At 40.7% G+C, this 26,874-nt stretch overlaps 1 protein-coding gene across 1 annotated transcript in view; it reads right to left on the bottom strand.

Moving 5' to 3' along the window:
- Nucleotides 1-4,895: 4,895 nt before the first annotated feature.
- ASB4 (ankyrin repeat and SOCS box containing 4) overlaps nt 4,896-26,874 on the bottom strand; it is a 70,337-nt gene continuing 48,358 nt past the window's right edge. Inside the window, exons 4-5 of the mRNA XM_003407129.2 lie at nt 6,519-6,632; nt 4,896-5,090 (exon numbers count right to left, since the gene is read on the bottom strand). Of these exons, the coding sequence (XP_003407177.1) occupies nt 4,902-5,090; nt 6,519-6,632 (303 nt within the window). The 3' untranslated portion in view covers nt 4,896-4,901. The remainder of the gene's footprint in view (nt 5,091-6,518; nt 6,633-26,874) is intronic.

Below are 26,874 nucleotides of genomic sequence, written 5' to 3'. Positions count from 1 at the left end.
TGATACTGAATGTCATGCTTTGTTCCACCTGCTTTACATATTTACAACTTAACCCTCCAGACAATCCTATAAATGCTCTATGAAGTAAGTACTATCATTATTCCCACTTTACAGATAAGGAAACTGAGGCATGGAGTAGGTGTATCATTTTCTGTATGTTGTGGGTTAAGAGTGGGAGTCAGGATATGAATCCAGACAGGTAAACCAAAACGATTCAAACTCATTGTCGTCAAGTCAATTCCAACTCATAGCAACCCCGCATGCTAGAGATTAAAATTGCTCCATAGGGTTGTGTTTTTTTTGGCTGTAGTCTTTATGGAAGTAGATTACCAGGTGTTTCTTCCACAGTGTCGCTGGGTGGGTCCTAAGTGCCAACATTTCAGTCAATAATGGAGTGCAAACCATTTTTGCCACTCAGGGACCAGACAGACAGACAGGTACTAGAGCCTAAACTCTTAACTTTTGATTGGAATTCTGTGGCTATGGAAGCTAAAACCAACATGGAATCCCTTTTGCCATGCTGGAAGAGCATAGCTACTACCTGGTTTTACAGAGCAAATGTTTAAGAGGTTAAGTAACCTGAATTTTAGAAATACTAATTAGCTTGTTTCGGTAGGTTTACGTGTAATCAACAGTTCTGCTCTGTAACTCCTGCTTTCCAGACAGGTAGGTGCCTGCTTATCTGCTTCTGATCAGTAAGCACGAACACCTCCACCCAAAAAAAAAAGAAAGAAAGAAAAGCTACAACATTTGTCATCTTAAGCAAACCAACATTTCAGAAAAGAAAGGATTTCTAAGGACATTTTAAGGAACTTCTGCAAAACCAGCCTAAAATTGCCCAGACTTCCCAGATTGCTTTTGTTCCCCTCTGACTCCCCGATGCTGCCACATTTCTTTGGAACACATGGTTTAGGTATAGGCTGTGTGCTCCCCTATCTGTGAAAATCTCTAGTATTGTTTTTAACTTTGTTTCAATTCTCAAAAATTCTTTTACAATGGATCTGCTTATATGCCTAGAGAAAATGGCAATGAATTTCTTCCAGATACCAGCTATGGTGTTTGCATTTCAAAGAAAATGAGTGAATAATAGTTTTTTTTTTTTTTTTTTAAGTTTTGAAGGTGTGCCAGCTTCGAACTGGTGAGTTCTTTACCAGCAATCAGATGAGTAATAAATATATGAGGCTTAGCTGTTTTTGCCAACCTTGATAACCCACTGGCAACAGTTTGTTACTTTTCTTATCCTTTAGATTACCTTTATATTACTGTGTTCTCTATCACAAGCCACTGGGTTCAGAACGGAAGGACAAAGATCTTCCTCACACGCACTTTAAAGAAGAGAGAAGTTTTTTTCAGGCCATTAGATACGTGTTTACCGGAGGTACTCCCCGAAGGTAACAAGGCATCATGAGGGTATAATATCTTCTGTTGCTATTGCCCAGGGTTGAGTGGAAAGTGAGAATAAAGGGAAAATAGAAACCCAGGAATACCAAGATGGTGATAGGCGGAAGTGAATGATTTAATACAATTTCTTTAGTATTGTTAAAACACCCTTGTTCCTATAGCAATAGCCTGTGTTTTGTGTTTCAGCCATATTTACCCTTTAATTTTCTTTGAAAACATACCCACTCTTCGTTTATTGGCATGGTTAGGTTCCAAAGACAAGGTCATTATGTGTGAATTGGCATTATGCACAAATGAAGGATGACCACATCAGATCCCAAAATGGAGCATGACCACATCATTACACAACTGCCAAATTACATCATTACATAACTGCCAAAACACTGAAAATCGTGGCCCAGCCAAGATGACACAATATTAATCAGCACAGACAGCATTACTCTGACCTTGCACCTTGGCATTCATTACTGCCAGACATACATCATTAATACCCAAAATAGTCAGATATTAGGTTTTTTTTTTTTACTATTGTTGCAAATGCAAAATATCAGATAGCAAGATAGTCAATAAATGAGGAGTAGGTGTGAAGCCATCAACTAACAGATTCTTGCCAAGCAGACTAGAGAACTGAAGTCAGCCAGACGCAGAGTTGGAAAAACAGAAAGGTTTATTTGCAGTTTGCAAACTGGGAGACAAGCAGGGTCTTGTGACCTAAGGCTGCCTGCTCCGTGAACCAGAGCAGATTTTTTCCTTTTATAGGGAGTGACATACATATGGACTGGCAGCAAGGGGAGGATCTTCAGTCTTGTGATAGGAAAATGCGTGCACAGTTCGCGAGTGGCATACACCAAATTGTTCCTGAACAGGTCTTTGGGTAAGGTCCTAAAATGGTAACTGCTCTCTACTGCCACCCAGAGAAGGTCTTATAGTGGGCGAATTCAGAGTTCGTATGCCTGCACCTCCGCCTCCTGCCAGGAGAAAAGAAGAAACCGGGGGATTCAACCAATCATGGTGAAGTGCTGTAGCAATGCAGCAAAAATGTAGCAAGAGTAGACTTTCTGAAAAACGACTATTACGGGATGGTTAATAACCCTTTCATGACCGCCTGCTTCGGGTGTATTTGTTTATAGGAAAAACTCCTCGTTCTCCTTTCCGTTCTAAATTTTGAAGACAGCAGGTCACTGTGTAGAGCTTTTCAGTATAATTGCTGAAAAGTCAACGTTAGGTTAGGTAAACTAATCTTACTGGTTAATAAACAATTCACAGAGATGAAAGGAAACAGAAGAGCTTTATTTACGCCCTCTAAATAAAAGTTCAAAGATAAGGAAAAGCAACTTTAAATTCATGAATAAACAATTCAAAACAGTCATGTATTATACACTAGATTGACACAAAATATTTAAGCGGAAACAAGCAAACTGAGAAAACAGTTTCATTTCCCCATGCAAAGAATATCCTCTTCCTTTGTCCTCAGCATCTGTTTTACTTGTGCCAAATCAGTGCATCTTGAACTTTCCAGAGAAACTGTGGAGGGCAGCTTGCACCTCCCAGTGGTCTAGGACATGTTCTAACACCACTTGCCGGGAGTAAAATTTGTTTTTTTTTTTAAGAATCCTGTTTTATATGCTCATACAAATTCAGCATCCTGTTCTATAATATAGGTCTTGTTTTAGTACAAAATATTTTCCCCAAAACATTTTAGTAAAACTTATACTCCAGAAAGATTATTGTGTCCATCTGATTCTTCCTTAAAGCCACTCAGGGTAAGAGAGTTTACTCAGAAACACAGTTGTTGCAGCCTAGTGGAATATTTGACATCTTCTCTATTCAAAACTCAAGCACCCGAAGTTAAATAAGATGGAGAAACACACAAATAAAACAAACTTGCCCACAACTGGCAAATGACTTCTGCCTTAACCTCTAAAAGCAATGCCAAGAGGAATGAGTTTACCTGAAAGCGGTTAGCAAGAACAAAAAGGTGAAGCAAGGTTGGCCTCATAAACCATGAGGTCCAGGGGTTAATCTTCTACATTTCTCTTTCCACAAACCCCTAACTAGCAAGCCTGATTAACACACTTATCTTTCCCAATTTCTCAAACTTCTACCATTTTCAGTCTTTCTATTTTCTTCCTGTAGCCAGCAAAGTGCTCCTTGCCTTCACTAAATAATATACTCTGAAATGTCAGTCTGTCACATAAAAAGACCAAAGAAATCAACTTAAGTCTTTGTCTTTACAAGCTTTCTTTCACACATTTTCTTAAGCTTACTTGTCACGTAATTGGGGGGGAGGGGGCACTGAGTGGTCACTGTTTTTCTCAAGGAGTCTGGGGAAGCACTGTGGCTGTTGCTGTTGTTGTTGGGTGCTGTGGAATCGATTCTGACTCACAGTGACCCCATGTGACACAGTAGAACTGTCCCGTAAGGCTTTCTTGGCTGTAATCTTATGGAAGCAGATCGCCAGGTCTTTCTCCCTCAGAACCACTGGGTAGGCTCTAACTGCCAACCTTTCAGTTAGCAGCTGAGTGCTTAACCGTTGCACCACCAGGGCTCCTTGGAGAAGCACTAAACGGAAAGTACTAAAATAAAACAATATCTAGATTTTGGGAGAAATTTAGCATCAACACATTTACCCTAAAAGCAGCAGTAGACCCCTCTACTTGACACAATCCCCTCACCCTTCGTCTTCATGTTTAAAAGAAAAATCACACTTCATCTCAGAAACACAACCTCAAAAGCCAAGCGCTAAGAATGAGTGCCCCTGTACCCTCTCCTCTGTCCTTTCACATCGCAGTTCCCTGCTTGTATGTCTGGATCCTCTGCTAAATGGTGAGTTCCTGGAGGGTGGGAGATACATCCGACTCCTCTTTGTGTCTCCAGTCTCTGGCTCAATAAGTGTGTGTTGAAATGTCCATTCTTGGCTCTTCAGTGGACTGGTCTTTCTTTTTAACTTCAAATTCGTCTTAAAGACCTCCTTGCTTTGACTCTATTCATGTGCTTTCGTCACTAAAATAAGTTAATGACAGTGGTTGGGGAGTAAGAGTTTGCATAACTAGCAATTTACCGTAAGTGGAGAAGACAGAGTTTAAGAGACCGGTCACAAAGCTTGCTGTTTTGCAAGCTGAACGGTAATGTAAACTTATTACTGATAAGGTAGAGGATGAGATTGGTTGTAAGAAAACCTGGGTCCCATTTAAAATAAGGTAATATATGAAAATGTTATAAAAATATATCAGGCATCTAGTAAGAGTGCTATAATTATTAGTTAATATTGTTATAGCTGTACCTTCCAGATACTTTCTTGTCTTCGAAAATCCCTTAACTTTATGTCTTGCTTATTTCCCCTCACCATGGTACCCCAGGATTAATGACATAGTGTTTGTAAAGTGTTTTGAAATCCCTGAAGTGTTATAATCAACCTAAGTACCATTTTATTTATGCAAACTGTGTCTACCCAGTGAGTCCACTTAAATATCTAGGATTGGGAATTTGTCTCATAAGGCTTAATAAATGATTCCCTCTGGCTCTAAAAGCAAGTACTTTTTCAATGACAATGGAAGGGAAAGCAAAGGAATTGCTCTGTGGCATCTGCTGTGCAACGTTCTTCGAATGGCACATCTTGATAAATGCATAAGAGTCCTTGGAGAGTTACTGCAGACCATGAAGAGAGAGTGGTAGAAATCCCAGTATCTCTGAAAAGGTAAGCAAGACATGTTGCTGTTAGAAAGGTCCCACAGTTTACATCAAGAAAAATCAATAAGGATGCATTTAGTCCCTACTTTATGCATAGTGGCAGCTTTCTAGGGTGTCTGGTGATGAGACAAAATTAAACATGAAATTGAGACTGGGGAGGTGAAGAGGTGGAATGGAAGAAGAGAAAGGGAAGTAATACTTTATACTACAATTCAGAAACCAGGAAGTGAGACAAAATATATTTATGTGAATGGCCTAGACTGGTTCAAAACCAAAAGAGCAATTTCATTTTATTTTTTAACTATTTTTATTGTTGTTGAAAATATACACAGCAAAACAGACACCAGCTCAACAATTTCTACATGTACAGTTCAGTGACTGATTACTTTCTTCGAGCGGTACAACCATTCTCATCCTTCTTTTCCGAATTGTTCCTCCCCCATTAACAAAAACTCACTGCTCCCAAGCTTCCCATCTAACTTTTCAAGTTCAAAAGAGCAATTTTAAATTAATCTAAGTATTATTGTATAACCCGTATGTGCCTGGTGTGGCCCAGACATTCACATATTTAGTCCTCAAAATTGAAAATTAACGAAAGTCAGGCAGGGTAAGTAACTTTTTAGGGTGAGATAGGTAATACGTAGCAGAATAAAACTGCACCTAAGACAACAGCCTCCAACCCCAGTGAGCTTAGCACTCTATGTTGGCTACCTCTCCACGTGTTGGAGGCAACCCTTCATTTCTAAAACCAAGTACGGGAGGCTTGGGAGAAGCACTGCTTTACAAGGGTAGCAAAGCCTACATGTGGACTATGGACTCAACTTAGCCAGTGGTTTTCTGTATGACCCATAAAAAACAAACCAAACCTGTTGCCATTGAGTTAATTCTGACTCATGGCAACCCCACATGTTAGGGAGTAGAACTGTTCCATAGGGTTTGCTTGGCTATAATCTTAATGGAAGCAGATTGCCAGACCTATCTTTTGTGGTGCCACTAGGTGGGTTCAAACTGCCAACTTTTAGGTTAGTAGTCGAGTGAAAACCATTTGCACCACCCAGGGTTTTAAATACTCTAATTCCTACCTAATAATGGCTTTGAGATATTTAAAAGTAAATGAAACTAAACACTTAAATCTTCTGGTAAAAATGCTATATGGTTAATCTCAAATATTATTATTTAATTCACCTAAATTGATAAGAAGAAGATAAAACTTCCACCTTTATACCATTCTTCAACTCTCCCATAAATGGAGAAATCCCCAAGACATTCCCAAATGCTACATATTAGAAGCACACCTATTTACTCTTACATTGCATCTGAATAGGTCTTAAAAGCATTCTCAAAACAATTTTTTAGTTAGGATTGTCTGCACTTCTAATACAGTCTGAAAGTGCTTCATAGTGCAATCATAAGTAAACCATATTTACCTCTAAGTCATCATCGGGGATGGCTCTTTTCCACTTTACATTCCACTTGATGTGTTCATAGGCATTGACTACAACTTCAATTGCTCTGGGACAAGAATGGCAAGCTTGTATCACCTGCAAAGGAAGCACAGCATTTCATTTGTTCAATTCACACACATATGATTCATTCATTCTGTTCACAGAGACATCAAGGATTCATGGATCTGCTAGGCTCCCTGAAGCCCCGAAATGCCTTTGAGAAGCCTTATGCCTTTAAGTATTCAGACACACTGCCAACATTCCTGCCTTCAGGTCTGTATGATGCCAAAAGTCAAAGGAAGACAAGACAAAGAATGAAAGACACCAGATGAGGACAGCATTCAAAGCAAAGTTCTCACCAGAACCTTGAAGACTGTAGAGATGGAGATTAAAAAGCACTGGATTTGTTTAGAAGGCCACTTTACCCAGGAGTTGGGTAGATTAAAACAGGTAAAACCAGATTGTGGGGATAAATAGAGGATGGGTGAGCAATTGTAACCAGGCTGACCTATGATCTTCCATATAAGAGACCTACAAAAGATTAAATGACAAAATAGGATCACCACCCATTGTACCTTCTTGTCACAGCATGCAGGGTTTAACACCCTTGTTTTTCCCTCCTCAGTTTATAACTCACCAGCAAATGAACAATTGGAGATCAGAATATCAGCTTTATCACTGATAAAACTGATTATATAAAATACATTTAGTTATGTGGCCACATAGAGCTTCCTAACACTTCACCCCAAAATTGAACTTACACCCCAAACTGCAGGCCTCTCCCTGACAGAGCTTGTTGCTGTAAACTCAACACACAAAATTCTTAGTGTCCTCTAGGCTCAATAATGAAGTAGGTAAACTCAGTTCCTCCTCCTAATTTACCAATCTGACAAGAGGAGTGAGTGAGATAAGAGGACAGTTGGGGGGGGAGGGGGCAGGGAAGGGAGGAAGGGAGGTATCTTAGCAGCATTTTACTCATGGAAACGTGAGACAAAGGAAATGGCAGGGTTCTTCTAACATAGCACATCAAAATCACCTTCAACAGCCCAGACCCAATGAAAATAAAGAATAACAAGATATGGTGAGGTAAAGCAGGGTCATTATAGTACTGCAGAAACAAAATTTTTTTAAAGAATTTTCTGGAACACAGCCTGCATTAGCCCCAGCAAACAAGCCAGACAGAGAGCTTCCACTAAAAATGCAGCAGCTAAAGATTACCTGGTTGCCACTGGGTGAATTCTGACTCATAGCAACCCTATAGGAAAGAGTAGAGTTGCCACATAGGGTTTCCAAGGAACTGCTGATGGATTCAAACTGCCTACCTTTCCATTAGCAAGCATTGTAGCTGAATACTTACAACCTAGAAAACCCTATGGGGGCAGTTCTATTCTGTCATATAGGGTAGTTATGAGTCAGAATCAACTCCACACCACACAATGACAATTACTACTGAGACAGAGGTTTGACTCAGTGGTGTGCTAGAAAATGTTCAACAATCAACTCTCCAGAAAAAAAAAAAAAAAATTTCACACACATATATGACTGGAATGAGAAATTTGGAAACAAAGAAGGATAGTTTGAAAATATGGCCTTGGTGATAGAAATGATGCCAGAAATCACATGATAGAATTTTGCAAGACCAAAGACTTCTTCATTGCAAATACCTTTCTTCACCAACATAAGCGGCAACTATACATGTGGACCTTGCCAGATGGCATACACGGGAATCAAATCGACTACATCTGTGCAAAGAGAAGATGGAAAAGCTTAATATCATCAGTCAGAACAAAGCCAGGGCGAACTGCAGAACTGACCATCAATTGCTCATATGCAAGTTCAAGTTGAAACTGAATAAAATTAGAACAAGTCCACAAGAGCCAAAGTGCAACATTAAGTATATCCCATCTGAATTTAGAGAACATCTCAAGAATAGATTTGACTTGTTGAACACAAATAACCAAAGACCAGACATGTTGTGGAATGACATCAAGGACATCATACATGAAGAAAGCAAGAGGTCATTAAAAAGACAAGAAAGAACAAAAGGCCAAAATGGATGTCAGAAGAGACTCTGAGACTTGCTCTTGAACGTCAAGTAGCTAAAGTGAAAGGAAGAAATGATGAAGTAAAAGAGCTGAACAGAAGATTTCAAAGGGTGGATCAAGAAAACAAAGTATTATAATGACATGTGCAAAGACCTAGAGACAGAAAACCAAAAGGGAAGAACATGCTTGGCATTTCTCAAGCTGAAAGAACTGAAGAAAAAATTCAAGGCTCGAGTTGCAATATTGAAGGATTCTACAGGTAAAATATTAAATGATGCAGGCAGCATCAAAGGGAGATGGAAGGAATACACAGAGTCATTATACCAAAAAGAATTGGTCGATGTTCAACCATTTCAGGAGGTAGCATATGATCAGGAACTGATCCTATACTGAAGGAACAAGTCCAAGCTGACTGAAGGCACTGGCGAATAACAAGGCTCCAGAAATTGATGGAAAACCAATTGAGATGTTTCAACAAAAGAATGCAGTGCTGGAAGTGCTCATTCATTTATGCCAAGAAATTTGGAAGACAGCTATCTGGCCAACCAACAGGAAGAGATACATGTTTACGCCTATTCCCAAGAAAGGTGATCCAACCAAATGTGGAAATTATAGAACAATATCATTAATTTCACACGCAAGTAAAATTTTGCTGAAGATCATTCAAAAGTAGCTACAGCAGTATATCAACAGGGAACTGCCAGAAAATCAAGCCAGATTCAGAAGAGGTCGTGGAACCAGGAATATCATTGCTGATGTCAGATGGATCCTGGCTGAAAGCAGAGAATATCAGAAAGATGTTTACCTGTGTTTTATTGATTATGCAAAGGCAACTGACTGTGTGGACCATAACAAATTATGGATAACATTGTGGAGAATGGGAATTCCAGAGCACTTAATTGTGCTCCTGAGGAATCTGTACAGGGAGCAAGAGGCAGTCATTCGAACAGAACAAGGGGATACTGCGTGGTTTAAAGTCAGGATAGGTGTGAATCAGGGTTGTATCGTTTCACCATACCTATTCAATCTGTATGCTGAGCAAATAATTCAAGAAGCTGGACTATATGAAGAAGAACGGGGCATCAGGATTGGAGGAAGGCTCATTAGCAACCTGTGTTATGCAGATGACACAACCTTTTTTCCTGAAAGTGAAGCGGACTTGAAGCATTTACTGATGAAGGTTAAAGACCACAGCCTTCAGTATGGATTACACCTCAACATTAAGAAAACAAAAATCCTCACAACTGGACCAATAAGCAGCATCATGATAAATGGAGAAAAGATTGAAGTTGTCAAGGATTTCATTTTACCTGGATCCACAATCAACACTCATGGAAGCAGCAGTCAGGAAATCAAAAGACGCACTGCTAATCTGCCGCAGAAGACCTTTTTTTAAAGTGTCGAAAAGCGAAGATACCACCTTGAAGACTAAAGTGCACCTGACCCAAGCCATAGTGTTTTCCATTGCCTCCTATGAACGCTAAAGCTGGACAACGAATAAGTAAGACCAAAGAAGAGTTGATTCCTTTGAATTGTGGTGTTGGAGAAGAATATTGAATATACCATGGACTGCCAAAAGAACGAACAAGTCTGTCTTGGAAGAAGTGCGACCAGATTGCTGCTTGGAAGCAAGGATGGTGACGAGTCTACATCTCACATACTTTGAACATGTTGCCAGCAGGAATCAATCCCTGAAGAAGGAAATCATGCTTGGTAAAGTAGAGGATCAGCAAAAAAAAAAAAGAAGATTCTCAAGGAGATGGATTGACACAGTGGCTGCAACAATGAGCTTAAGCATAACAATGATTGTGAGGATGGCGCAAGACCAGGCAGTGTTTTGTTCTGTTGTATATAGGGTCGCTATCAGTCAAAATTGACTCGATGGCATCTAACAACACGAATAAGTTTATTATAAATGTTACTGATATGAAGGATGTACAACTCACAGTTTACAAACAATAATAAAACATACAATACTCTTTGCTTTAAATTTTATATAGCCAACTGGTTCTCACAGAATGTTTTCATTGACTTTTGCCAACTCTTGTATTCATAGCTAATCTATGGTTGCAACTGAAGAATGCATGTAGTTCCTACATGAACGTCAGACAATATTTCCATTATGTCAAAAGAATAAGATAAAGTGAAACAATGAAGATGTGTGTTGGAACTTCATTCATGAATAACGTGAATGACTTTTTTTGTTGAATCAGATAACAGTTTTTGAATATTAGAAGAACATTTCATTGATTTTTTGTGCTATTCATAATGTAACAGTTACAGACCCAATACAATGACACACTTTTAAGTTTAATCTGCATTACAGACATTTTATCCACTAATTTCTTAAGTCTAGACATCAACAAAACAATACATCAAACTCTGATTGGTAGGATTTGCTGATCTTCGTGCTGTAGCACCACCACCAGCTTATATTTTAAGCTACCAGTGTGAGGTCATTGAATGTAAACTTGGGAAGAGACATGCAGTCTTTATATATCACCGTATAGCATTTTTACCATAAAGATATAATTGATGTAAATAGCCTCAAGAACATAGATAAAATGTAGAGTAAAATAATTACAAAGCAATGTATTTTGAATATCACCTTAGTTTTTAATATAATTTATTTGTTACAAGCCTGTATGATTTACTTTTTAATAATGGCTGCATTGAACAGCCAGGTGGCAAAATTCCTGATAATTTAATGAATGGTTTCCCATGAGCTGGTGTGAGCCAATGCCAGCACATCAATGCTTTGAATTGTCCTTATATTTAAGCAGCATGGTCACAAGTCACTGCAGACTAACTGTGCATATTAAAGTTCTAAATCTGTGGAGACGTCAGAATCATCCTGCCCAGTGGCTGGGTCAAAATTGTTTAATGGAAGGATCTAGTCACATGCATCCTCTGGGCACAGTGCACAAAGTTGTGCTGCTGACTGTGACTTTTACATCCAAGGCTAAACAAACAAAGAGCAATCTTATGTCATTCATCCATAAGAGGTAAACAGGTGGGATGGAGCCAAACACCCACTGATATGGGACCTCTGAAGAGTCAGCATTTCTGAGTCTGCAGAAAATGTACCTCGAAGAACATTTATTAGGAAACACAGCTGTCAGACTGGGTAGCTAATTTTCCAGTACCTTGGTCTTGGAAAATTGAGGCAAATGGGGCTGATCGCTTCTCTGCAGTTGGGATGAGGATGGCAAATATGTATGCCAAAGAGACAGACAAAATCTGAAGCTGATTAAATGCTTTGAACACTAATCATAAACCACCATCATATATCATAGGCTGTTAGAGTCACAGGGACCCTAGAGATTATCCAGTCTCCCTACTTTAGAGATGAGGAAATGGAAGCCCAGAGAGGCATGCAGTAAGAGGCAGCACTGGAATTTAATCTTAGGTGTTCTTAAACTTGAGTTTAGTGCTCTTTCAAATATGTACTGATGCGTTTATTTTCAGTTTTAGAAAATAATTTTTTTTTTTTACTTTTTAAAAAAATGTATTTTGTTGTTGAGAATATACACAGCAAACATACACCAATAACATTTCTACATGTGCAATTCAGTGACATTGATTACATTCTTCAAGTTGTGTAAGCATTCTCACCCTCCTTTTCTGAATTGTTCCTCCCCCATTAACAGTAGATTCACTGCCCCCCAAGGTTCCTATCTAATCTTTTGAGTTGCTGTTGTCACTTTGATCCCATATAGACAGTTCTTTTTAAAAAAGCACAATGCTTAGGGCAGACATTCTTTACTAGTTAAGCTAAACTATTGTTTGGTTTTAACAAGGCTTCAGGGAGTATTTTCAGTTTAAGATTTAGAGATTAACTCAGGACAATAACTTCAGGAATTCATTCAGCCTCAATGGCTCCAGAAAGTCTGGATTCCAGGAGAGTTTGAAATTCTGTTCTGCTTTTCCCTCCTTTAATCAGGATTCTTCTACAGAATCTTTGATCAAAATGTTCAGTAATGGTAGCTGGGCACCATCTAGTTCTTCTGGTCTCATGGCAAAACGGGCAGTTGTTTATGGAAGCAATTAGCCACACATTCCATTTCCTCCTCCTATTCCTGACTTTCTTTCTCTGTTGCTCCAGGAGAATAAAATCCAATTGTTGTACCTTGGATGGCCACTTACAAGCTTTTAAGACTCCAGGTACTACACAATGAGCTATGAAGTAGAACAGAAGCACTAACACGTTATTAGGCAATGAACTTGAAATGACTGGTTTTAGAATACAAATCCCATTGCCCAGACATTTAAAATGAGAAAAGTTCTTTTGCACAATTATCTCAGGCTGGGTTTTGTTGAAATGTCAAAAGAATTCTCCTTTAAATACAAAGTTTTGCTAATAATTAATATGAAAATAGCATCCATGTTTTAAAGACTTTAAGACATCCTTTCTGGAAAGGTGTTACATGGTGAAAAGTAGGTAGATGATTAGTTGAGGAGTCCAAAATAAAGATTTAAATGTAAGAATAACCAGTACAGGGGTGATAACTGAAATTAGTCCAAGATCTGTATCAAGAATACACTTATTCTGGAATTATTAAAAAAAAAAAGTCATGAAGATGCCTTATAATCTAGCATCAGAAGTTCTCTAACTTTAGGGAGCACAATGAAAACCACCATCAGCACAAAGCTGATCTCTATGAGGTGGAGGTCAGACGTACCTCCACTCTCCAACTTTTTCACCATTTCTGACACAAGCCATCCTCCCCATGACACTTTGTACTTCTCTGCTGGGTTTGATAATTCATTGCAATGGCCACACAGAACTCACAGACCATACTTGAGATTATGCAGTTTATTAGGGAAGAAACAGGCTATAACTTGGGATCAGGATCAACTTGAAAGTAACAGAATACAACTCAGGAGACGGGTTACAGTTCTTCAATCAGTACACCTTCCACCCAAGACAGCCTTCAACTTCTTCTCGGTCATGCTTCAGGTAGGCGGTTCTTCTCTCGGCCATGCCACTGGCCCTGCTCTCAGTCATGCCCACTGCTGGGCCTTCTTTCAGCTGTGTCTGCTGCCAGGCCTTCTCTTGGCTGTGCCCTGCCTGGGCAAGTGTAATAACTTTTTAGCTCCACTGACAAATGCTCAGAGGCACCCCACTCTGCCAGCAAACCTCCTGCCCAAAGGTACTCAGCTCTCTCTCACTCCGTGGGTTGACAAGCCCACTGCAGCTGCCTCATGCAAGTCTCCTGGCTCTTGCTGCTCATCTTGCTGCAGCGGTTTCTCTGCCTCTGGGCTCTGCTGTGGTTCCTGCCATTTCTTGCCATCTCATTCCATCTTCAGTGTCACAGCTCTCTCTTGCCTGGGTCTAGGAGGTTCTCAGCACAGGGAACGTAGGTCCAGAGAACACACTCTACTCCAAGCTTTTCTTGATGGTGGTGAGGTCTCCCTGAACCTGTGTGCTATTAGCCCTTATGTAAGCCTACTTCTTGTCAACTTCAACTCATGGTTCTCCCACCAGGATCATGAAACTGACCAATCCCCTTGGTAGGCCACAGTCATTCAATTTGTATAAATAATCAACCAATTCCTGCAATGTCACTTAATCCTATGAGGTGGTTTTACATACCCTATTTGCATAGTATACTGAGACCAATCCCATGCACGATTGTAGTCCAGCAAATCTTTTTTTTTGCACAATTATGAAGCTAAGGTTAGAAAGGCCACATATAAGAGAAACCCACTGTACAGCAGGTCTGAAAGCCAGCAGTGAAGCTCTACACATGGTTAAGGCGTTTACTTAGAAAACTGACCTCCAGGCTCTGCATTGATTCCCAGGCCAAACTCACTCTTCATGGAATTCCAGCTGGTTATTCTTGGGTTTAAAGAAGCAAACTGCAACATCCACATATCTGACATAGGTGTTTTGTCCATAAGTATTCCTTCCCTCTCCCTCCTTGCCAACACTGAGAACATAGAGAAATGCAGATGGAAAGTACATGGCTAAAAGTACTCTCCTCTCACATTTCCCAGCTAGAGTTGCCAAATTTATCAAATAAAAATACAAGATGCCCTAAAAATACAGGATGCCCACTTAAATTTAAATTTTGGATAGACAGCAAATAATTTTTAGTATAAGTATGTCCCAAATATTACATGGGACATACTTATACAAAAAGTTATTCATTGTCTACCTGAAATTCAAATTAATTGGGCATTCTGTACTTTATCTGGCAACCCAATTCAGAAACAGTTCAAATGAAGTTATGGATAAAGGAACATCATTCACGTTTTAAGAGCCTAATCCTACATATTTGGTGCTTCAATTTGCACCTTGCATACTCCCTTACATAGCAGGGAGATAACTTCTCACCTTTTCTTAGGGTAAAAAAATAGATGGTTCCAAATTCTAAACCTCTGCTGTCTTTAGATGCACAAAGTTCAAAGCTCCCACTGCTGTCATTAGTTTTTGATGAAACTCTGACTACTTAGTTTTCTGCTGACAGAAGACTTGGTTCACACAGCATAAAAGGCCCGTTTTTAGCCTACCAGTCTCTGTGATGGTTAAGGTTGAGTGTCAACTTGGCTGGGCCATGATTCTCAGTGGTTTGGCAGTTATGATGTAATTGGGCAGTTATGTAATGATGTAATCAACTCCATGATGAGATATGCTATGAGCAGCCAATCAGTTGAGAGTTTCCTTGGGGGTGTGGCCTGCCTCCAATATATAAATGGATGTTCCAGCAAGGCTCTCGCTCTGAATCCTCCAGGTCTTGGGACTCGGACTAGCAGCTTACCTGCAAATCTTAGGATTTGTTTGCCTCTGCAGCACGTAAGCCAGCAGCCTACCATCTGACTTGCCAATCTTGGGTTCGTCAGCCCCTGCAGCTACAGGAGTCAGAAGCCTCCAGCCACACGCCTGACCCAAGGACTTGGAACTTGCCAACTTCTACAACCACCTGAGCTATTTCCTTGAGATCAATCTCTCTCTCTATATATATACATACTTATACCTGTACATACACACTCTCACACACACACACACACACACATTATCTATCTATCTATCTATCTATCTATCTATCTATCTATCTATCTATCTATCTATCTATCTATCTATCTATCTATCTATCTATCTATCTATCTATCTATCTATCTATATCATCTATCTATCTATCTATCTATATCATCTATCTATCTATCTATCTATATCATCTATCTATCTTATCTATCTATCTATCTATCTATCTATCTATCTATCTATCTATCTATCTATCTATCTATCTATCTATCTATCTAATCTATCTATCTATTTACATGCTTCACCGGTTTTGCTTCTCTAGAGAACCCAGCCTAAGACATTTGGTATGGAGAGTGGCTCTAGAGAAACAAAACTGTAAGAATGAGTTTTCTAAATTGGTTGCCAAGTTTGGTTAGTCAAAAAGATATTGATGATTCTACTTCCAGTGTAAAGAGGGCATTGCTAATCCGTGGCTTGAGGTGGCAATAAACCAAAACCAAACCAAACCCATTGCCATCATGTCGACTCCAACTCATAGTGACCCTATATGGTAGAGTAGAACTGCCTTATGGAGTTTCCAAGGGGCACCTGGTGAATTTGAACGGCTGATCTTTTGGTTAGCAGCTGTAGCACTTAACCACTATGCCACCAGGGTTTCCTTGAGGTGGCAATAGAAATACATAAAATATCACCATCAGTAGATCCAGTATTGGTGAAAGGCAAGGCTCTGGCTGATCACATGTTTGATACTTTTCTACAATTTTGTCAGAATGACAAGTATAAGGAAGCTGACTGGTGCTACTTTCACTAGACAAAGTGGTGAAAGAAAGAAATGAACTCAGGGTTTCAGAGTCACAGCTCAAGCACTGCCTAAACGACCTCAAGTTTCCTGTAGTAACAGAGCTGATAGTGACAAAAACCAAATTCACAGCCTTATCATAAAAGTGGCTAAATTACAATGCCAATTGAATTCCCGACACCAAATGGCATCTGAAGTTAAAGTGAGGGCATTATTGGGAAGAAATGGGATCCTGAAATTTAGGATGAGGAAATCAAACAAAAACAAAACAAACCCACTGCCGTCAAGTCAATTCTGACTTATAGCAACCCTATGAGACAGAGTAGAACTGCCCCACAGGGTTTCCAAGGAGTGCCTGGTGGATTCAAACTGCTGACCTTTTGGGTAACAGCCAGAGCTCTTAACCACTACACTACCAGGGTTTGGGCAGATTATCAGGAAGCTGGGGACACTGAGCGCCTAATTTCCATCGAATCACTCCTGCCAACAGAACAAGACTCCCACTCCCATCTGAAGAGATTACTCCATCTTTGTCTGCTAAACCACCCTCCCCTGGTAAAACCATTAGCCCTTCCACACCTATTTGATGAGATTAACCCAGCTGTGTCTAAACAGCCTTTGTCTGAGTCATCCCCTGGGGAGGCATCTAAGTCATTGCCTAGGAAATTGTCAAAAGCAAATGCCTTACAAGACATTGCTGAATGTTCTCAGAACACACCCTTACCACCCATTTTCACTTCTAGGCCTACAACTAGACTTAAGCCCCAAGGAGTCCAGTCCCAAAAGATGAAGTGCAAAGTGTGACCCAGGAGGAGGTTCACTACACTCCAAAAAAACTGCTTGATTTTCCTAATATGTACAAACAGAAACCTGGGAAATATGTGTGGGAATGACTATTAATGGTGTGAGATAATGATACAAGGAACATAAAGTTGGATCATTTAGAAATTATTGATATGCTCCCACTAAGCACAGATTCTTTATTCAGTGTTTCAGCTCGAGAGGTTAGGAAAGGATCTAATAGTTCATTTGGTTGGTTCACTGAAGCATGGATCATGTAGTGCCCTACACTTAATCAAGTTGAAGTACCAGACATGCCTTGGTATAACTGCAGAAGAAGGTATCCAAAGACCTAGGGAAATTGGCATGTTAGAGTAGATTTATCAGGTTAAACCCACAGACCCACACACAGAGTACCCAGAGGACATAATTTTTACCACAACAGTGAGGAACAAAATTGTGAAGGGACCCCCAGAATCCTCGAATACTGTTGTGGTTGTTATTTTATGTAAGTCATATTTGACAGTAGGAACTGCCCTAACTGAATTAACACACCCAACTACAATGGGGCTGATTGGACTTCATGGCAATAGGGGCCAAGCTGTGCACTCAAGCAACAAAGGCAAGCTGGGCATGGTTGCCATAATGGACAACAGAGTCAAAGCAGTAATCAGAATAGTCTGGCTCAGGGACTTATGGTGTTGGCTACTTAGTCATGGTGTCTCTAGGCATGAAAGAGATGGGAAATCTACTAAATATTTACTTGATCTTTACAAATAGAAGAATTCTAGGTTAAGTGAATGACAGTCTAACTTGAATTATCAGGATAGAGAGTCATGGCCCCTCAATCAATTCCCAGACTTGAGCCAGTTTACAGAGCTACAACCCCTTGAATGAAGTGCAAGCCAGGTTCCCTTGAGAAGAACCCCACTGCACATCCAAAAATTTATACTGCTAATCTTTCTCCCAGGTTTCCCCAAAGGTACCCCCAAAGGCGTTTTACATAATTGTTTATTTGAGAAAAGGAAATAATCAGAACATCACTGTGGCCCACAGTCAGATTCGGGGCATATGGAGGTCAACTGACTAACTGAATCTTAGCTCATGCCCGTATTCCACCTCATAGTGGGTCCAGCGGGCCCCAGGACCCATCCCGTAGTGATATCCCTAGTTGCAGAATGCATAATTGGAATAGACATACTCAGCAACTGGTAGAATTCCCACATTGGATCCCTGACATGTGGAATAGGGGCTATTTTGGTAGGAAAGGCAAGTGGAAGCCATTAGAACTGTTCCTACCTATGAAAATAATAAATCAACAGCAATACTGCATTTCTGGAGGGATTGCAGAGATTACTTCCACCATCAAAGACCTGAGGATGCAGGGGGTTAATTCCAATCATATCCCCATTCAACTCGCCTATTTGACCTGCGCAAAAAGCAGATGGATCTTGGAGAATGACAGTGGGTTACTGTAAACGTAACCAAATGGTGACTCCAATTGCAGCTGCTGTTCCAAATGTGGTTTCATTGCTTGAGCAAATTAATACATCTCCTGGTACCTGCAGCTATTGATCTGGTCAATGACTTTTTCTCCGTACTTGTTTTGAAGGAACCACAGAAGCAATTTTCTTTCAGCTGGCAAGGCCAGCAATACACCTTCACTGTCCTACCTCATAGTATATCAACTCTCCAGCCCTATGTCACAGTTTAGTCAGAAGGGACCTTGATCACCTTTCCCTTCTGCACTGGTCCATTACACTGATGACAGTATGCTTATTGGACTTAGTAAGGAAGAAGTATCAGTGACTCTAGACTTACTGGTAAGAGCATTTGTGTGCTAGAGGGTGGGAAATTAGATGACAAAAATCCAGGCACCTTCCATCTCAGTGAAATTTCCAGAGGTCCAGCAGTTTGGGGCATGTGGAGATATTCCTTCTAAAATGAAGGATAAATTGTTGCATCTGGCTCCTCCTGCAACTAAAAAGGAGACAGAATGTCTGGTGGGCCTCTTTGGATTTTGGAGGCAGCATATCCCTCACTTGGGTGTACTACTCAGGCCTATTTATCAAGTGACTCAAAAAGCTACTAGTTTTGAATGGAGCCCAGAACAAGAGAAGGCTCTGCAACAGGTTCAGGCTGCCATGCAAGCTGTTCTACCACTTAGGCCATATGACCCAGATGATCCAATGGTGTTTGAAGTATTAGTGGAGGACAGAAATGCTGTTTGGAGTCTTTGGCAGGTCTCCATTGGTGAATCACAATGCAGACCCTTCGGGTTTTAGAGCAAAGCCCTGCCATGCTCTACAGATAACTACTCTCCTTTTGAGAAACAGCTTTTGGCTTGTTACTGGACCTTAGTAGAGACTGAATGCTTAACCTTGGGACATCAAGTCACCATGCAGTCTGAGCTGCCCATCATGAACTGGGTGTTGTCTGACTCACAGAGTCATAAAGTTGGACGTGCACAGCAGCACTCCACCATTAAATGGAAGTTGTATATTCCAGATTAGGTCCAAGCAGGACCTGAAGGCACAAGTAAGTTACATGAGGAAGTAGCCCAAATTCTCATGGTCTCCATTCCTGTCACATTACCTGCCCTCTTCCAGTCTGCACCTAAGGCTTCATGGGGAGTTCCTTATAATCAGTTGACTGAGGAAGAGAGAACTCATGCCTGCTTTACAGATGGTTCTGCATGATGTGCAGGCACCACTGGAAAGCGGACAGCAGCAGCACTACAACCCCTTTCTGAGACTTCCTGGAAAGACAGTGGTGAAGGGAAAACTTCCCAATGGACAGAATTTCGAGCAATGTACCTGGATGTTCACTTTCTTGGAATGATAATGGCCAGATGTGCAACTATATACTGATTCATGGGCTGTAACCAGTGGTTTGGTTGGATGGTCAGGGACTTGGAAGGAAAATTTGTGATGAAGAGGTATGGTGAAGAGGTATGTGAATTAACCTCTCTGAATAGGCCAAAAAAGTGAAGATATTTGTGTCTCATGTGAATGCTTATCAAAGGGTGACCTTGGCAGAGAAGGATTTTAACAGTCAAGTGGATAGGATGATGTGTTCCATGGAAACCAGTTAGTCTTTTCCCCAGCCACTTCTGTCATTGTCCAATGGACTCATGAACAAAGTGGCCATGGTGGCAGGGATGGAGGTTATGTATGGGCTCAACAAACATGGACTTCCACTCACCAAGGCTGCCTTGGATACAGCCACTGATAATGCCCAATATGCCAGCAGCAGAGACCCACACTGAGTACCCGATATGGCACCATTCCTCGAAGTGATCAGGCAGCAATCTGGTGGCAAATTGACTACATTGGACTACTTCCATCACCGTAAGGGCAGTGTTTTGTTCTTACTGGAAAAGATACTTTGGATACAGATTTGCCTTCCCTGAACACAGTGTTTCTACCAAAACTGCCATCTGTGGACTTACATAATGCCTTATCCACCATCATGGCATCTCACACAGCAACACCTTAGACCAAGGGACTCATTGCACAGCAAATGAAGTGTGATAGCAGGCCTATGCTCATGGAATTCACTTGTCTTATCATGTTCCTCATCATCCTGAAGCAGCTGGCTTGATAGAGCAATGGAATGGGCTTCTAAAGACACAATTATAGCACCAGATAGGTGGCAATACCTTGCACGGCTGGGGCAATGTTCTACAGGAGGCTGTATATGCTCTAAACCACTGTCCAATATATGACACTGTTTCTCCCAAAGCCAGGATTCATGGGTCCAGGAATCAAGGGGTGGAAATGGGAGTGGCACCACTCACTATTACCCCTAGTGGCCCAATTACAAAATTTTTGCTTCCTGTCCTCATGACCCTATGCTCTGTGGGTCTAGGGGTCTTAGTTCTAAAGGGAGGGATGCTTCCACCTGGAGACACATCACTGATTCCATTAAACTGAAAGTTAAGAATACCACCCAGACACTTTGGGCTCCTGATGCCTCTGGATCAACAGACAAAGAAGAGAGTTACCATATTGGCTGATGGGATTGATCCTGATTAAAAAGATCCTGATTACCAAGAGGAAATTGGATTGTTATTACGTAATGGAGGTAAAGAAGAGTATGTCTAGAATACAGGAGATCCCTTAGGGCATCTCTTACTGCTACCATGACCTGTGATTAAAGTCACTGGAAAATTATAGCAACCCAATTCCAACATGATTATTGATGGCCCAGATCCTTCAGAAATGAAAGTTTGGGTCAGCCCACTGGGCAAAAAACCACCACTAGCTGAAGTGCTTCCTGAAGGCAAAGAAAATATGAAATGGGTGGTGGAAGAAGGTAGTTCTAAATATCAGCTACCACCATATGAGCAGTTGCAGAAATGAGGATTATAATTGTTAGGAGTATTTCTTCCTTGTATGTATGCATCAAATATTTTGTTTTCATCACTTATGAAATATAAGATGTAAATGGGACTAGTGTGTTTTCAGTTGGACGCATGTTAGTTGCACCATGTTATGTACAAGTATGACTTTATAATTACTTTATTGAGAGATTATGTATGGTTCAAGGAGTTGTGTACAGGTGCCAAGTTGACAAGTGACAGGCTGTGATTGTTAAGCTGTATGTCAACTTGACTGGGCCATGATTCTCAGTGGTTTTGCAGTTAAGGTGTAATTTGACAGTTACATAACAATGTAATCAACTCCATGATGAGATATGCTATAAGCAGCCAATCAGTTGAAAAAGAGTTCCCTTGGGGGTGTGGCCTGCCTCCAGTACATATATGGATATTCCAGCTAGGCTCTCAGTCTAAATCCTGCATCTGGCTCATCATCATCTGACCTCCAGTTCTTGGGACTTGAGCTAGCAGCTTACCTGCCGATCTTGGTATGCCTCGGCCTCTAGAGCCTGTGAGCCAACAGCCTGCGAGCCAACAGCCTGTGAGCCAACAGCCTGCATTCTGACCTGTCAATCTTGGGTTAGTCAGCCCCTGAAGCTACAGAAGACAGCAGAAGCCTTCAGCCTTCAGCCTGAAGAGGCTGGTTGGGACTTGCCAACCTCTACAACCATGTGAGCCATTTCCTTGAGATCAATCTCTGTCTCTCTGTAGTATATATATGCTTCATTGGTTTTGCTTCTCTAGAGAACTCAGCCTAAGACAGCCTCCCAGCCCTTCACACTGGCATTTTAGCTTCTTCTAGAACTAAGACAGCTGGACACACCCTCTTCAGGCCTCAGCAATTATTCACCAGGCAACAACATGAAAAGACTCTTGAGAGACAGCAAAGTCTAAATCATTGCTCTATGCTGACTACCAGGAACCTCGACCATCAAATGTGAAAGGACTAGTGTAGACCTCAAAGAGAGAAGCTTCTGATTCCCTTTTGCCTGCCCGAGAACAAAAGATGTCCAATGAGCTTCACCTTCTGTGAACCTCTGGAGTCTCTATTCTCCCCTCATGGAAGCACAGTTGGACAAAAAGGCTCATCATAGAGTGATGGCAATGGAAAGAGTTTTAGACTCCCCTCTTCATTTGATCCTTTTCCAAAAGTGCAAATTAATATTCAAAAACAAAGCCCCTGGGTGGTACAAATGGTTAATGCACTCAACTGCTAACCAAGAGATTGGAGGTTCGAATGCACCCACAGTTGCCTCAGAAGAAAGGCCTAGAGATCTACTTCCGAAAAAATCAGCCATTGGAAACCCCATGGAGTACAGTTCTACTCTGACATACATGGGGTTGCCATGAGTGAGAGTCGACTCGATGGCAACTGGTATGACCTGGTATTCAAAAAAGAGATTCAAGATATGTTTCCTTCCCACTCTTCTAATTCAAGTGCCACCCCTAAACTACTTCAGCAGAGAAATTCTAAAGATGTCTCTGCTCTGATTGATGTACTGATTTGTGGATGTGCAGAAAGATACTTAATGATCAAAGGGACCTGCTTGTACCCTTGGCTTCATATACAGCACTGTTCAACTGCAGAAATCATCCTTACTTCCCCCAAACCTCACATTACCTTTCCCTCCCCTAGAAAAATGTCTTTCTTGCCCTACAGGAAAACCCAGTCTTGGCTCCCTAGGGTGTCACTTCCTTCTGAATTATGCTGAGAGAAAAAAAAAATCAAATGTCCTTTTTACCCTTGAATGAAATCACAAGAGCCTATAATTCTTTTTTTTTTTTCCTTTCTTATGTAATTTATACATTGCCTTTCAGTGAAATATACCCTCTACAAATTTTCTTTATATTTGGAAAACAGCGTGTTCAGCTCTGACCTTGTTCCTTGTAAATAAGGAAACTGAATTCCCTATCCACCAGAGAACAAATCACTTTATCTTGTGGATAAATTAGTCAGTCATTTACTTGTCATAAAGATGACTTTCTTTTTGGAAAGTTGGGCTGTGGAGTAGTTGTTCTAAATCACTTTGAAGGATCTGCATAGTAAATTGAATATTTTTCTTTAGCTTTCCTTTGGAAGGAGGCTAGTTCTCTTCCACAGTCTGTTGGGGAGCAACAAAAATGTTTACAATGCCAGCTACCCATAAGTAGCCAACTCTACCCTAAATCTCTTTAGAATACAACTAAACCAGAGGAACTCAGAGGAACTAAACAGAACTAAACATGAAGAAAATGCTAACAGTGGGCCAAAGTATTTCTTGAAACACAAAACGGTCTGTCAATTTTACAGGCTGGTGAAGACCCTGAAAAAGGCCTGTTACAGAAGACTCCTACTAGGAACTAAGAAAGGAAGGGGTTTTGTTGAGCACCATATCAGGCTCAGAGATTTACATGTCTTACTCACTGAATACTCAGACAGTCCTGAAAAGGAGATATTATTGCCCCCGTTCCTTCAGATGAGAATATTGGGATCTGAGAAATTGATCAAGTAAGTGGCCAAGCCCAGACTCACACCCCGGGTCACTAAGTTTCTGCTCAGAATGTCTCTCTCTTACCTCTCAGCACCTCTGTGAAAAGGACCCTGGAGAACTCCCCACATTCCCCAGAAGTTCTTTGGGAGAACAGAAACTCTGTTTAACAGCCCATTCTCCCTAATCTGGCTCCTGAAGGCAAATGAAGAGAGGGCCTCTGAGTTATTTCTTCCGAGACCTATTTCATCCACAGCCAGCCAGCAGTGAGTTTCAGAAGAAAATTCAACATTTAGTCTCAAGGAAGTGACTCATACATTGTCTCTCCTGGTTAGGAAGACTCCTATGGTTAACCTGGCCTAGGAGCACCGATTCTACTGCTCAACAGATATTTAATTAATAGTTACAGCCAACATTTGTTTAAATGTTTACCATGCACCAGGTACCATGCTAAATGTCTAAAATATTGTCTCACTCGATCCTCACAACAACCCTATGAAAAGACATATTATTCATGAATAAAGTGCAGAGTGTGTTCTCTGGCATCTTCATGCCTTTGTCAACTTTATGCTTTTAGAAGTGAACCGTATTTAAAGAGACGGGCGTGTTTGTCTTCCAGGAATCTACTATGAAGAATGGCCAGACCTTGGTGAGATGTGGGTAGGGGGAAAAAAAAAGCTGGAGGTAGATCAAAGGAGAGATGTTTATAGACGTGGGATGGAGAGGGGGCAAGACTGGGGAAGAAATTCTCGAGGGGTTGAAAGTGACCCAAGAAAAAGAATAAAGTAGTTTTGCTCCATTCTCTGGGCTCTGACTATATTTGTGATGTGTGACAAGTAACTTCCTTCTGGTTAAGTACTGAGACTGCATATTATTGCCAACACATGAAAGCAAGGGGGAAAACTGTGGAAGTTTAAGTAATTCGTTCATAGTCACACTCTTAGGTAAGTCATAGAGCTGAGGTTTGTCTGACCCCAAAGTCCATGCTTCGTTATTCCTGACATGAATAGCATGGCTAAGTCTAGAATGAATGAGCTATGAGTTACAAAGAAGGGATAAAAATAGGAACAAATTCATATGCAATTTAAAATATTGGGTTGTGTACTCTCTTTAGTGTTTAGCTCTTTTTTTTTTTTTAGCCAAATCTAGGATGCCAACGTATGATGCAGAAAACAGATGAAACCTAAAACTAAACCAGTTGCCATCAAGTTGATTCCAACTCATGGTGACCTTGCATGTGGCTGAGTAGAACTGTGCTCTATAGGGTTTTCAATGGCTGATTTTTCAAAAGTAGATTGCCAGGCCTTTCTTCTGAGGTGCCTCTGGGTGTGCTCAAGTCTCCAACCTTTCAATTAGCAGCCAAAAACCCTGGGAGCACCACCCAGGGACTCCAGATGCAACCTAAACAGTAGGTATTCATAGATACAAGCTGTGGATCACTGTTGAATTTTTCATGTGGTATACCCATTTGACCTTATATCTAAGGCTGCAACATGTATAACAGTTCTGATATGAAAATATCTCGAGTCCAACCTTAACATGCAAAAGTATTAAAAAATTCAAAAGTCTACTGACTTGCATCCATGAGAAAATTGCAAGGAAGATAAGAATTTACAAATGAAGTCAAACAGAAACATTTAATGGTAAATTTCACCAGATAGTTTTTCAGGCCATTTATGAAGCAGTCTTCCTTTAAAAATTATAGGGAAATAAAAAGTTAAGCATCTTCATGATTCTTGGCCTTCCAGATGTACCCTGACCAAGATGCAGAGGCAAAAACAATCAATAGCTAATAATTTGGAAGAAATACAAAATTTGATTCTGAGGAAAGAGAGGCCCTAGGCACAAACTGATACAAAGACATTAAGATTTATTAGGATCATATGAGCAGTTCTAGATCATGAATTAGCATTAGTTTAATATACACACATATTTTAAAAAGTGCTAGACCTTCCAAAATGGAAGCGATACCCAAGGAAAAGAGTGGTGCAGGATCTGCCTTCATGGAAATTTACAAATAGGACAAGAACACTATTTCTGCTTGGAGAATAAAGAATTAAACAAAATGACCCCTTCAGGTCTTTTCTCACCTTATGTTCATCTAGGTATAATTTCTTTCATAAGGAACACGTTATCAGAAGTTACAGCTGAAACTACTAAGTCTAAGAGTTTAGGCTTTGGATTCAGATAGACTTCAGTCTGAGTCAAATGCATCACCATTAACCTTTTGTGAGCATAAGCCACCCAGCAATCTATTACATCTCCCAAGTCCTTAAACGCCTCAAAATAAGCACCTCACACCTTCCACTTGGCTCTCAGCTTTTCAATCTCCTCCTCCATTCTCATTTTCACCTCAAAACTTTGCTTCTAATTTCACTGAGAAAACAGAAGCAATCAGAAGAGAACTACAAACTGCTACCAACCCATCTACCAACATCCCTGCATCTATGCAAGTAGACATGGCCTTCCCTCCTGTTGTTGTTGTTGTTAGTTGCCATCCATTTGATTCCTACTCATGGCAACTCCACGTGTTACATAGTAGAAGTGCTCCATAGGGTTTTCTTGGCTGTAATCTTAACGGAAATAGATCACCAGGCCTTTTCTTCCACGGTACCAAACCCATTGACGTTGAATCAATTCCAACCCATAGCTATGCTTTAGAACAGAGTAGAACTGCCCCATAGGATTTCCGAAAAGCAGCTGGTGGATTGAAACTGCTAACCTTTTGGTTAGCAGCCAAATGCTTAACGCCTGCACCACCAGGGCTCCTCCAGTACCGACAGGTGACTTCAAACTGCCAACCTTTAGTTAGCAGTCAAGCACAAACCGTTTGTACTACCTTGGGACCTCCTGTTGCAAAGGATGAAATGTCTGTGC

The sequence above is a fragment of the Loxodonta africana genome, chromosome 8 (genome assembly GCF_030014295.1).
Source record: "Loxodonta africana isolate mLoxAfr1 chromosome 8, mLoxAfr1.hap2, whole genome shotgun sequence".
NCBI lineage: Eukaryota > Metazoa > Chordata > Mammalia > Proboscidea > Elephantidae > Loxodonta > Loxodonta africana.
This window is presented reverse-complemented; position numbering and strand designations above follow the sequence as displayed.